We start from the raw sequence: 14,370 nt of genomic DNA on the forward strand, positions 1-14,370 counted from the left end.
ATCTACGACTCCTGAAAGGGATGATGCCTCTGCTCACTGTCAAAACCGTGTTTATGGAAGACAATCTTACTCGGCTACGAAGGATCGCCAAAGAAGAAGATGCCTCTGCAGTTCTGCACGGCGCCGCAACCCAGGCTTGCGAGACCTGCTTTCGGCGTTTCCGCAAAAGGCACCCTCTTGCTCCCACCCCTCTTGCGCCTGCCCCGCGATCCTCTGCCAAACGCAGCCGCGCACGGAGCTCGCCCGCTGGCTGCGCATCCCTCTCACCTTGTCCAGCTCGTCGTGCAGCTCCGCCAGGCTGGGCCGGATGAGCTTCTCCCCGAGTCCGGAGGCCGTGTGGCGGTAATAGTCTATCCTGGGCACGGCGTCGATGGTGTTGTGTCCGAAGGTGCGCAGGTAGTAGGTGTTGGTGTGGGTGTCGTAGTAGTAGTGATGGTGGCCCCCGGAGCCGCCGCCCGAATGCAGGCTCCCCTCGCTCAGCACCGTGTCGCCCCCGTTCTGGAAGCTCACGTTGCAGCCTTCGCCGCCGGGCTCCCCCGAGCTGTCGTCGCCGGCCGAAGGGTCCACGAAGTTCACCCGGAACCGGCCTTTGGCTTCCTCGCCGCCTTTCCCGTCCCCGGGGGGTTTGGGGGCCGCCGCCGCCTCTTCATCCCCCACGGCGGCCGCTCGCCCCGCATTCTCGGCCACCAGGTCCACCTGGAAGCGGCTCTGGCTCGGCGTCGGACCCAGCGGTCGGAGAACCAGCCCGTCGCCGGCAGCCGAGGCGGGAGCCGGCGCGGTGCCGGGCTCCGCAGGGGCGCCCGTTCCGCCGGCATCCCCGTCGCTGGCCGGGAAGCGAGGCGCTTCGTCGGCGTCGTCTTTCAGCAGAGGAGAGCCGGCGCTGGGCGGCGGAGGCGGCGTGTGAGGCGGCTGCTGCTTCCCTTTCATGGCTGCGGCTGCTGCTCCCCCTCACGCGGAGCCGGGCGAGGAGCAGCTTGGAGCGGGCGGGAAGGCGGCTGGTTCTGCTGCTACTCCTGAGGGCGCTTTAAACTGCCGAGCGGCGCCGCGCCGCTGCTGGGCGACACTATATGCCGCACTCCGGAGGCAACGCCACACGCCGCGCCTCCTCGGCGAGGCAACCGCCCCGCGGCCCCTCCCCGCCCGCCCGCGCGCCGCCCTCCGCGCCAGGTGATGATGAGGCCGGTGATGCTCTTGGCCGGCAGCGGCTCCCGCCTGCCTCACGCTTCCCCCGCCAAGATGCGGCCCCTCGAGCCGAGGCTTCCACACAGCCTCGCCGCAGCCTTCCGGGAAGAAGAAGCGCCAGCGCCGCCGCCGCCGCCGTCCCCTCACGACTCCTCCCTCCCGCCCGCCAGCCGCTGCCTGAGGGAGCCGCCGACGTCACAAGCCTCGAAAACGGGCGGCCGCTGAGGGGGAAAGGCGGGAGGGGGCGCCGCCGCCGCCCTCGTTTCCCACACGCAGGTTCGCGCGGCGTCTGAAGGGGCGAGCGCGGGGGCGTTCCGTGTGGAGGCGGGCGGGTGTCGTCTCCTCCTCCTCAGAGGTGCTCCGAGGCGCAGCCCAGCCGCCAGGCGACACCAAGGGGCCCCTCGGCCGCTGCCGCCGCGCGAGAGGAAAGAGCGGGCCGCGCTCAGCCAATCGCCACGCGGCTCTGAGGGCGGTGGTGGGGGAACTCTGCTTTTAAAGGAGCCGCCGCCGGCCGCCTCGAGGCTGCCGGGGCCGCGCGCTCTTCTCCGCGGCTGTCACTGACAGGCGCCGCCGCTCGGAGGGCGAGGGGAGGCGCCGCCCGCCTTTCGCACTGCAGAGGCCGCCGCCGCCTCACTGCATTGCAGGGGGTTGGACTAGATGACCCTCGGGTCCCCTTCGAGCTCTCGGGTTTACAACGCGAGGCCCGCCGCGCCGGAGGTTGACTGGGGACTCTTGCCACGCAATGAGAGGCTATGAGAGTTTTTCGGACCCGGGAGGGTTTCCCTTTAGCGCGCGGGGAAAGGCCGGCCAAAATCTCGCGAGGAGATGGGAAGGCGGCCGCGGCTACAGCCGCGTTCGCCTTGAGCAGAGCAGGGCGGGTTCGTGCGTCGAGGAAGCGCGCGTAGCATCCGGCTGCGGTGGAGCCTTGCAAGTGCTGTGCTGCGCTGCCCGGCAAGGGGTTCTCACGTTGCAGCGAGCCCAAAGGGCAGCCGACGTGGTTGCAGAGAAAAGCTGGTTTAGAAGGTTTACGCTTTGGATCTATTTAAAATTATATCTGTTTTCTGAAATTCTCTCACACAAAAAGTTTATTTAAGGTATTATTTATATTCCGCTTAGTTACACAAGTCAAGTTAATAACAACAACAACAATAATTATTCTACGAGGCTGGTATCCTCAACTTAAGGCCCATTGACCACTTTGAGATTTACATATTCCATAGAATTTATATAGCAATTGATTGTAGAAAAACCTCTTAAATAAACGTGGGTTGGAATTATTATTATTATTATTATTATTATTATTATTATTATACAAGGCTGCTATCCTCCGCTTAAGGCCCATTGACCATTTTGAGATTTACATATTCCCTAGAATTTATATACCAATTTATTTTAGAAAACTTCAAAGTAAACGTGGGTTGGATTGATGATAATAATAATAATTCTACAAGGCTGCTATCCTCAACTTAAGGCCCATTGACCACTTTGAGATTTACTTATTCCATAGAATGTTTATACCAATTGAATGTAGAAAACATCAAAGTAAATGTGAGTTGGAATAATAATAATAATAATAATTTTATTTGCACCCCCTTATCTGGCTGAGTTGCCCCAGACACTCTGAACAAGGCAGATACTATTTTTCGCCAAAACAAATGAAAGAGCATCAGCACTTCTAATTCTCATCAGCCAAATAGCTTGCCTTTTGCTACTGATCATCACCCAGCAATAAAGCAGCCACTGGATAGTTGGATCTGTTTTTAGGGTGAATTCCCAGACAGGGCAGCAGTGTAGTCAAACAGGCCTGGGCAGTGCTGCCTTTGTACTGAAAGTGCATCATAGAACATGACCTAGAATCCCTACAATGTGCAGGGATTGCTTGGCAGACAAGAGGGTGTGGAAAATGCTCCCTGAAGGCACAAAATTTGGCCTACAGCAAAATTTGCTCCTTCAGGAAAAGGCAAGAGGTATTTTCTTGGCTGGATGAGCTTACCAGTAGACTTTGCCACTTTATATATAATGTCTATATTTAGGTCCGTTTCTCATGTTGGTTTTCATTTGTCCATGCATTTCCTTAGGTTCAATTCTGACTCCTGCTATCCCACTCCACCCTTTCAATTTTAGAGCATGTCTATGCAGGGATTCTTATTTATTTAACTAAGGCTCCAGTGTGCTTATTTAAAGTGCATTGTCTCTGCAAGCTTTATGATCTCATGCCCATTCCCTTCTTCTCTGATATATCAGATCCGGATGCTGGCAGTACCATTGTGAGTTCAAAAGTATGTACATCCTAAGGTTTAATGGTGGCACAGGATTCTTCCATGCCAGGATGTTGTTTACAAATCCACAAACCTAATAAACATGTGCTTAATTGTTGAAAAACAGCAGCATATGAAATCCAGAAAACCATACAAAACTTCACATTTCCCCCCAGTTCATATTGCCTTCATTTCTGTTTTCATAAGTTGATTTCTTCCATTGATTTTGGCACTCGGAACTCTCATTATGTATGATCTGAAATTTATCTAGATTGTGAGTCACCATGTCTTGTTTCATTCTATTTTAAAATTATTTGCAGCTTGGTGAGTTGCCAACTTTAGGTCATACACAAGTCTGGTTCAGCTTACTAAAGTCATTGAAAAAGTGAACTCATAATATGAACTTGAAATTATCTTTTTACACTGCCTGCCTGCCTTATTTGATGTGACTACCCTTGCTGTTGCCATTTCCCAGTGTGCTACAGTGTGCTACAATTTTTAAATATTCGGCTGAATCCGGACTAAATTGCACTGAGTTCCCTTTGAAATCAATGGGGATTAAGCCATGAGGCTAGGCCACTGAAAATATAAAAGTGGTTAAAAATGAATGACAATTCTATTTTTAAGCTTAGCAGCCACTACTGTGTTCAAGGGAACTGAACAGCCTATTCCATCCTAAAATTCTGGAGCTTGTTCTGTCAGAAAAAGCATACGCTGCACTAATGGGTTAAATTATAGACTAATGGAAGGATGCGGGTGGCGCTATGGGTAAAACCTCAGTGCCTAGGACTTGCCGATCGTATGGTCGGCGGTTCGAATCCCCGTGGCGGGGTGAGCTCCTGTCTTTCGGTCTCAGCTCCTGCCCACCTAGCAGTTCGAAAGCACCCCCGGGTGCAAGTAGATAAATAGGGACTGCTTACCAGCGGGAAGGTAAACGGCGTTCCGTGTGCTGCGCTGGCTCACCAGATGCAGCTTGTCATGCTGGCCACGTGACCCGGAAGTGTCTGCGGACAGCGCTGGCTCCCGGCCTCTTAAGTGAGATGAGCGCACAACCCTAGAGTCGGACACGACTGGCCCGTACCGGCAGGGGTACCTTTACCTTTATAGACTAATGGAAGCAGTTCTGCAGTTAAAGTTGATGGCCGTTTCAGTATTTTCTTCTTATAACTGGGAACTACAGCAACATGTTGCAGAGTAGTTCTAGCCCGTAATAGGAGTATTTCTGGTCTGGGTTCAAGTTAGGCTAGAACTGGAGTCTTGTGGCCTTATTTAGGCCTGGGGGGGCGGGTGTTCAAGAGGGGAAGGGATAAACCATGCCTTTTTCTTTCCTCTTCCCAGCTTTCCTATAGTGCTATGGCTTCCAGCCTATGTGTTGTAAAGCTAGTGGCCGCAGAATGGGAAAGGGGAAATGTGCATTTCCCCCTTTCCTTTCAACTGAAATATCCCTGCATATTGCACGGAAAAGAATTATTTATACCTGCAGCATGTATCTCCACACTGGTAATAATACTTCCCTCTAAGGTTCTTACCATAAGTTGGTAGGGCAGAGATGCCAAGCATGTCAGACCTAATAAATGCTGAGAACTACAATGTTCATGATCCCTGACCATTGGCCATGTGGCTGGTGCTGTTCAGAACCGGGAGTTCCTCACCTATTTCTTAGGACCTTGAGTAGCTAATCCCCCAACTTCCAGCACCCCAGTTTTATTTTTCTCGGCTGGCACGTCAATGCTCTGTATGTTTCATCATTTTTTAAAAACATTTTCATTCACAGATTTAAATATTGATTCACAAGCACATTTCTACACTGCCTTCCGGCCCTCGCAGCAGTTTACAATAACAGTCGAAACAGGTAAAATAACTAAAACAAATTAACATGTCAAAACAGAATTTGAACAGCCAGAGGAAGTTGAGAAGTTAAAAGAATTAAGAAACATTGATAGCCAGATGGGGAAAAAAAGATACTGACTGCCTAAAACATTCAATTTATATTTTTGCCAATCATATCTACCGTAAAGAGTCCCACAAGCATGTGCAAACACTCCCTTATTTTGGGGTGGTGTCATCCCCTGCGTTCACCATTGGTATACAGTCGTACCTTGGAAGCCGAATGGAATCTGCTCCAGAAGTCCTTTCGACTTCCAAAACGTTCAGAAACCAAAGCTGCAGCCAATTGGAAGCCCCACTGGACGTTCGGCTTCCAAAAATAATTCGCAACCCGGAACAGTCACTTCCGGGTTTGCGATGTTAGGGAGCCAAAACGTTGTGAGAACTAAGCTGTTTGAAAACCAAGTTATGACTGTCTACAACAAAGCATTAAAATCCTATTTATTGTACTATTACCCAGTGCACATGTAAGAGTGTGGATGTTCCTTTCTTTGGTCCTGCTGCTGCCTTGCTGTGAACAAGCCATGGTTTGTTGTTTGAACTTGTGCTTTGTCTTGTTTCAGACACCACGAGCTGTAACCAAGGATTGCTGGTTTGTCTGGGGGAGACAGACAATAACAACAAGCCCTGGGGCAGATGGGGACATGCTAAGCCAAACCATGACTTAGGTTGCAGCAACAGGACTGGCAGGGGTGGGAGCAAAGCGGCAGTCTCCTCTCCAGGAGCGCACATGTTTAGACTAAACTGTTGTTTGGCTTAGTAGCACCTGCAAAGGAAGCCATTAAAGACAGGAGATTCAGCATGGGAAGAATCTGTCATGTAAAGGGCATGATCTGACAATCGTTTTTCAAAATAAGTTCTCAGGAAAGATGATTAATAGTTAAAAAGTTGAACAGAGGTACATGTATAAATTACTAACGGGGTTAAAGGAAAGGGGTGGTTTTGCCCTGCCGAACCTCAAGTTGTACTTTGAAGCCGCATGTCTGTGCTGGATTAAAGAATGGATGGTACTAAATTATACAGATATACTTGATCTTGAAGGATGGGACAACCGTTACAGTTGGCACTCATATCTATGTTATAATAAGGTAAAAGTCCACAGAAGATTCTTAAATCATATAATCTGAAAACCCTTATACAAGGTATGGGAAAGATATAAAAGCCTCTTGGAACCTAAAACACCGTGGTAGCTCTCACCATTAGAGGCCATCTTGATAAAGAAAAACAACATGGAGAGGAAATGGGCAACCTATAAAGAGTTATTGAAAGAAGAACAGGGTCAACTTAAATCTAAAAAAGTTTGAGGAAATAGTTAAAAAGTTGAACAGAGGTACATGTGCCTGACGCCAGCAACCATTTTTGCGTCTCGCCTACCCACCCTAGCATATCTTATGCTTTGTCCTGTTGGTGGTTCAGATTCAGTCAACCTTTCAAGGAGATTACAAGGATGTCCCCTCAGCTTGTTTTATGAAGACCTGTTATTTTGTGTGGCATTTCAGACTTCCCGTTTAAAACAAGCCATTTGATTGAAGTTGTGGAAACCGTGTCTAGTTTGGCAGGCTGCAGCTTCTGAGGTGGAGCTTGTTTCCCCAAATTAAAATGGCCATCCCCAGAGCGAGAAGATGTCTTTCTGCATGCTTTCATATCGTTTCTTTGCCCGTTGCATGCTCCTGGGGTTTCCTTTGTGTTTGCATGTGATGTGGTATTGCATATCTCCACCCCCATCATTCTGCCCGGACGCTGAGGTCCAGCGCTGAAGGCCTTCTGGCGGTTCCCTCATTGCGAGAAGCAAAGCTACAGGGAACCAGGCAGAGGGCCTTCTCGGTAGTGACGCCCGCCCTTTGGAACACCCTCCCATCAGATGTCAAAGAGATAAACAACTACCTGACATTCAGAAGACATCTGAAGGCAGCCCTGTTCAGGGAAGTTTTTAATGTGTGACATCTTAGTGTATTTTTGGTCTTTGTGGAAGCCGCCCAGAGTGGCTGGGGAAACCCAACCAGATGGGCGGGGTACAAATAATAAGTTGTTATTATTATTATTATTATTATTATTATTATTATTAGTGCAGTTTTGTGTGACATGCCTCTGCATTTGTTTGCACATGCCGTGCTGCCATGGGTGTTTGCCTATATTGTTCTGGCTTCATGGGTTGCTGCACATTTTTTTTTATGTCGAGGATAAACTGGCTTGAGTTAATTATTCATCTGGTAATTATTCAGCCAGGTAATATAAATAACAATCACATATATTATTCTATTAGTAGTTATTCTCGTGTCAAAGCTTTTCAGTGGCTTTCTCCGACTCCCTTACCAAATAAAGGTTGGCAATGCATGGGGATCTCTTTTCAGCCTGGCAGCCCTATTCGCTGGTGAGCAATCTGCTGTGGCCTATAGGCCAGGGATGGGCAGGGCCAGAGGCGAAAGCGGATGTGGTCATGCAGAATGAGCAGAACAGTGGGTAGGACTCTTGCCTCTGTACAGTAGATTGCATTCCAGCTGCACAAGGCCAGATGTTTCTGCCCAAATGCACTCCACACTTTTCCTCCCTCCATCCAGGCAGTCGAGAGGCATTGTCACAGTTTGACGACACACGCAAAACATTCAATGTGAGACTCTTAATCTTGGGGTTCTGGATTTGAGTCCCATATTGGGGGGGGGGGGAGATTTCTGCGTTGCAGGAGGTTGGACTAGATGACCCTTATGGTCCCTTCCAACTCTACAATTCTATGAGCAATGATTTCAATTTACAAGAAAGGAGATTCTGACTAAATGTTCGGAAAAACCTTTTGACAGTAAGAGCTGTTTGGGAATGGAACAGACTCCCACGAGAGGTGGTGGACTCTCCTTCCTTGGAGGATTTTAAACAGAGGTTGGATGGCCATCTGACATGGATGCTTTAGCTGAGATTCCTGCATTGCAGGGAGTTGGACTAGATCAGGGGTCTGCAACCTTTAAGACAAAAAGAGCCACTTGGACCCGTTTCCGAAGGAAAAAAACTGGGAGCCGCAAAACTCGTCATTATAAAAACAACTTTTTTGTCACTTTTTTATTATTTCTTTGTTTGACCCCTCAGAATTACTCCTCCTCATAGAAATAAACGTTAAATTAACAAGTTACCTTTTTTGTGTGTGTGTGTTCTTCACTCCCCTTCAAAACAGTGACCAGTGTACATGCCCCTTACAATGTAGCGGGTGGGCGGGAAGGTGACGTCGGGACGGTGCGTGACTAACGCACGCACCGCCCCCATGCGACATCACAGCCAGTACAGCACCCGCCACAGTGGGGAGTGTCGGGGCGCACAATGCGCCTCCTCCCCTCGCTAGTATCCGCCCCGGAGCCGCGGCAAAGGTGTAAAAGAGCCACATGCGGCTCCGGAGCCGCAGGTTGCAGACCCCTGGACTAGATGACCCATGGGTCCCTTCCAACTCTTAAGATTTTATGATTTGTTCAAGGAGGGTGTAAAGCCTAGGGGTGTGTGACGCCTAGGGAGAATCCCAGGGACCAGACAGAGAGTTATGGAGGGCTGCATTTGGCCCCTGCGCCTGAGGTCTCCCCTTTCTGGTTTAGGTTTTAATGTAGACAGTAAGGTTCAATCATACATAAGGACTAGGCTGCTGCCTGGGGTATCATAATTCAAATAATTACTGCCACTCCAAAAGCAGCAAGTCTCAGCCAGCGCTCAAAATCAGCCAGGCGCACTTTGTGAGTAAGAATAGTCTGATTTGAGAAATCTTGGTGCCATGGACAGAGACTTGAGATTCAAGATTAAAATTTCCACGGAGGGCACAGGAGGGGAACCAACTCTAAAGTAAGATCGCTGGCTGCTGCCTTCCAACTCCTAAGTGCTACTTTGCCTCTCCTCCCCACCCCAAACATGTAAGTTCAAATCTAACACACATACACACACACACAGGTATTTGTAAATATTACTTATTCAGACGACTTGCAGTTTGGACCACTATTGCAGGGGCTGTGCCTCATTTATGTTTGTGGTGTCTAATTAAGAATTGCTATTAAAAATGTGACGTTAACACTGTGTCACTGGTGTGAATTGTGTATTAGTTCATGTGTTAAAATAATTAATAATAATAATAATAATAGAAAGTGCCGCTAAACTGAGAGGGAGACGACTAGCCATTCTCTTTTAGTGCTCATAACCTCGGTTCCAGCAGCCATGTGGCAGATAGCTTTTCTATCTCTATTTCTAACATTGGAGTTGTTTGGCTGGTTTTTGCGCAGCTATGCTCCCTATAGAAACTGAGAATTTGCCCCAAATCCTTTCTGCCATCATGACCTCCCAACCACTCCCATTATGTTTCAGCACAATAGCCCAAACCGTTATGCTGTTGTTTTAGTTTTAGTAAGATTTAGCTCTTAACACTGCAGGGTGATCAAATTACTATCTTCATGCTATGTGCAATCAGGCACATTGTGTTGGGGAAAGTATCCCTGAAAGTGAAATGGAGCATTCATTTAGCTGTACATAAAAATAGTCCGTAACAATTAGTCATAATATTTTGATGCATAATGTATCTAACTGAAACTGTTTATTAAATACTTTCCCTAATAGAGCATGGCTGATATGGTACTAAATTATGGATTTCATCGTGTAAATAAAGAATAACACAAGTAATGACATGTCATATAAATATAAATGGGAATGGAACAATGGAGAATTGTAGAAGGTGGAACATACTATTTTATAGGGTCTGAAATATAAAGCAGTCTTATCTTTTCCTGCCCAAGAGATACACTAAATAATTCTATTCAGAGTTAGGAACTGCTTTGCAGTAAAGCCAGAGGGTGATATCCAACATTAGTCAAGCTCAGATTTGATCTACTGATTTCATAGGGTATCCTTTTAAGTAGGACTTAGTTGGATAGCTCCCAGAGTTTTTGGCCTCGATCCAACAAAGGGACATGTGTGAATGTGCGTGAACTGCACATATAGCCAGAGTTTCACTTGGCAGTTTTTATGGGTGCCACTTCAGGTTTGGGTAAAAAGATGCCAAAAAGCACCCGCAACAAGGGTATACAGGGTATTCCGCAAGACGAATGCCTCGCAAGACGAAAAACTCGCTAGACAAAAGGGTTTTTCGGTTTTGCGTTGCTTCGCTAGACGAATTTCCCTATGGGCTTGCTTCGCAAGACGAAAACGTCTTGCGCTTTTTTTTTAAAGCCGCTTGAAGAGGCGCGGTTGTGACGGACCGTGCTTCGCAAGACGAAAAACATCACAAGACGAAAAGACTCGTGGAACAAATTCTTTTCGTCTTGCGAGGCACCACTGTACTCACAACATGATTCAATGGCCTTTCTGTTATCCCTCACCTCCTTGTTTCCTTTAATATGCTCTTTTGGAAGAAACCGGAAATTCAACATCTCCCACCACCCCAAACTAAAGTTGATTAAATAAGGGACAAGTAATGAAGAATTTATTTCTAAACCCTCAAGTAGGAAAGCAGTAATCTTGGCTGGACCTGCAATTAGGAAGGTTTTCCTTACCATTAAGAAGGGGCTTGTGAATAGACATTGGAGACATCCTTGGCATAGGAAGGGAATTGCTGGATAACCTTGTGCTTTAGTAATTGCTTGGCTGCTGATTGTGGAGAAATTCAGCATCACTAGACAACCTAGCTAGAGAGTATTTGTGATAAGAATGAGAGACTGAAGTGTAAACTATGTCTCAACCGATAGCCCGTTTCTGTGCAGAATAATACTTAATACAGTAGTATGTATTATCTCAAAATGGTGTCATTTATACCAGTCCTTTGTAAAACCATAAAATTTAGTAGCAGGAATGCTATTAATGCCACATAAGTGATGCAATTAGGAGAAGGTAAATATCAAGAAAGCAAAGAAATGCAAAATTCCTGCCGCTGTCATTAAGCAGCATAGTAGTCTTACCTCTGCTGCAACATGAGACAGTAAAACAATGAATTACAAAATTTACAACACCTGTATAATGGCCATGAGAACGGTGGAAGCAAGACGTTATTTAGCCTAAATTTATGCAGTTAATATTTTGTAGAGAGGAAATGGCAAAGAACTGGAAGACCTGTACACTATAATTTTGAATAACCACTTTAGAACTGTAGGTGTGGCGTCTAATGAATGGTTTAAGGAAATGACTGGTGTTTTCTGATTTATTTGATTATCTTATGTCATACTGAAGATATAGGACTTGTGTGCTTGTCACAGGGTAGGTGGGTGGGTAACTATACAATTATTATAAAGCTAGGTGTGTCTATATCTTGGTTATATTAATTATTGCTTATGTACAGCTTAAAAATAATTGAAGCACTGAATATCCAATACACATACACAAATACATATATACATAAAACAATGTATGTGTGTGTAACACACAATTGTATAAGTTATAGGTTTAATTCAGATGACGATCCAAATCATAGTTTGGAGGATTGGGAATGTATTGCAGACTTATGCTTCTTACCCTACTCTCCCTCTTCCTCTTTCGCCAATGTCACTTCCATTTCCATCATTTTACAAATTCACAGCATGTCGATGGGCCCTGATGTGGATCATAACTCCAGGTTGAGTGGGGTGGTTGGGGTTGTAGAAGGTTTTAAGCCTGTGCTCAAGGGCAAACTAGGATTGAAATAAGCATGGCCGTGAACCTGGCGGTTTTCATTAGCGCTCTTCTCTGAAGCATGACTTGCACGCTTTCAAATAAAGGTTTTTAAGTTTATGTTAAGCATAGTTTGCAGAAATCATGGTAACATGTGGGTAAAAGAACCCTGGAGATGAAGAATAAGGCAGACAATGAAAGGTATCCCAAGCTAGGATTGCAATGTGACATCTGAACTGGGCCATAGGATAAAACATGTTTCATTCACAGGATCGTAGTCATAATCCAGTTCACTTATGAGCACTTAGTTCTAATTGAAATCAATGACTCTGCCAGATTGTGATCTTTATATCTTTAAATCAGTGGGCACTTTTCGGTCTGATGCATGTCAAGTGGAGCAGTTAAGCATGTACAGTACTTAAATCCCTCTCATTTAAATAAGTTGCACTGACAGTCAAACTGTATGATTAGTTTGAGCTAAGTTTCATGTGACTCCTCCTTGTATTGTGCCATTTTATTTATTTATTTATTGCTTTATGCATACATCGCTACTCCAAATGACGCTGATCTTTTTTGAGGGCTCATTTGAAATTCAGATTTCCCTGCATGGATTTTTTTCTATTAACTCCAGGAAGGTTGCTATTGAGCACAATTATTCCCTCTATTTCCAATGTTCAGAGTGTGAGCGCCATTTTTTATGTAGCCAAACTGCCACTGGCCACATGCAAGAAGGAGATATTGGCAGGTTTAGGAAGAATCTAAAGGATTGCAGATGGAAGAAACAATGTTTCGGGGGGGGGGGGGGGGAGACCCTAAGGGAGTTTTTATTAAAAACCCACCAACCTCCAAACAAGCAAATGAGTACAGAGTGACTGGTGAGGGATATGGGGAAGAGAAAGTCAAGTTTGATGGGAAATGGAATGGAATATCTTGGCAAAGGGTATGGCTCAGTGAATGGAATGAGGAACAGGAGTATCTTGTTTCAGGCCTACCCTTCTATAATTATTTTATAAAGAATAATTCACAAACTTATTGCCATTCAAAATGTTTGCTCTCTTTTGATGTCTTATTTTTCATATTTTTGCGCACCATAAATATGCATAGGCACTGTATTGTGATGGTGTGAAGGAAAGGCTTATCTTATAACCTGTTACTGGTGTTACCTTTCCCCCTGGATACTGGACAAATTCCTAAACAAATATTGTATAACCATGAGGCATCTTGTGTATATTTGTGTATTAAAACAGACCAACACTTGCTTTTCTTTTACTTGTTTAATGGTACCATATTTCTGAAAGTTTGCCAGGCACATTCCATAATTAAGCTCTTCTGGCTGAAACACTTCTAAGCGATTTTCATTGCTGGCCGGATGCAGAGATGGGAAAGCTCATTTCAGTAAGTTAGTATGATTTTTATACTTGCTACTAGGCATTCTGCCTTCCAGTTCGGGTTACTGTTGGTTTTTCCTTGCATGCAGCAGTCTAAAATCAAGACCACCATTAACAGTAAGAAAAAGTTAATCTTCCAAAAGGGCTACGTTTTTGGAACTTGATGTTTGCAGCTGACATTTTCACAATCCTCATTGCATCTTTTGAATGCTTAGTTAAACATGCTTAGTTAAACATGCTTAGATGGATCCACAAAGTACCATTTGTCTTGAATCAGAACACCTAAATAGTAGGTACTGACTTTCTTCTCCCTGTTCTGGTCTTGGCTAGAGAAGGGAGCGACGGGAGTATCAAGTTAGATTTCTCCCACTGCGGTCTAGAATCCTGTCCTGGGGTATCAGGTAACTTTCAGCAACCAAGGATTCTAAGCTGCTGATGGATGCCAAATTCACTCTCTCCTTGTGGGCAACTTGTTGCCTAGAAAGGTCACCTCTGCGCCGTATCCCCCAAACTATTTGTCAGTCCTTGGCCAGATGACCCAACAAAACGAGATTCATAAGTGTGTTGGCTAAGCTTAAGAAAAGGGTCATAAACGAGACACCTAAAGCTCCCGAGACAATAGGATCAGCTTGACTAAATCTATGTGAGGATGGCACAAAATACTAATGATAGCCTCTGAACAAGGAGGAAGCATAACATACCTATCTTATGCTGCGTTGCTCTGCCGAGGGTAAAATACAGTCCAGATTGTGGGTGGAACAGCTGCTGCTAACAGTCCCGGTTGATGCCACATGGTTATTACTCCTGCTTTGTTCGGTGTGTCTGAAGAAGGGCATACCAACATTCCCCATGTCAATATTTATATCAGAAGGGATATGCTCTCCCTCTGCAAATGCTACTGTTGTCTTAAGCTCCAGTTACAGAATTAGTCTTGTCAAGTCCATTTATGTCCTGCCTCAAGTACTTAGCCATTGATTCAGTGAATGTGTGGAATCTTTCTGCAGCCATCATTGGTATGAAAACCATGGCATCCCTGATGAACAGTGTGGCTTCTTTATTGCATG

At 46.0% G+C, this 14,370-nt stretch overlaps 1 protein-coding gene and 1 long non-coding RNA gene across 3 annotated transcripts in view; one reads left to right on the forward strand and one right to left on the reverse strand.

Moving 5' to 3' along the window:
* SLC12A2 (solute carrier family 12 member 2) overlaps window positions 1-1,159 on the reverse strand; it is a 48,270-nt gene extending 47,111 nt beyond the window's left edge. For both annotated transcript variants that reach the window (XM_077936087.1, XM_077936086.1), the window contains exon 1: window positions 268-1,159. In XM_077936087.1, coding sequence (XP_077792213.1) covers window positions 268-927 — 660 coding nt within the window. In that variant the 5' untranslated portion in view covers window positions 928-1,159. The remainder of the gene's footprint in view (window positions 1-267) is intronic.
* Window positions 1,158-7,978, forward strand: LOC144329196 (uncharacterized). The gene is made up of 3 exons (XR_013394632.1): window positions 1,158-1,458; window positions 5,215-5,292; window positions 5,891-7,978. It is a non-coding gene; the product is annotated as an uncharacterized LOC144329196 (long non-coding RNA).
* Window positions 7,979-14,370: the final 6,392 nt, after the last annotated feature.

The sequence above is a fragment of the Podarcis muralis genome, chromosome 11 (genome assembly GCF_964188315.1).
Source record: "Podarcis muralis chromosome 11, rPodMur119.hap1.1, whole genome shotgun sequence".
In the NCBI taxonomy this organism is placed as follows: Eukaryota; Metazoa; Chordata; class Lepidosauria; order Squamata; family Lacertidae; genus Podarcis; species Podarcis muralis.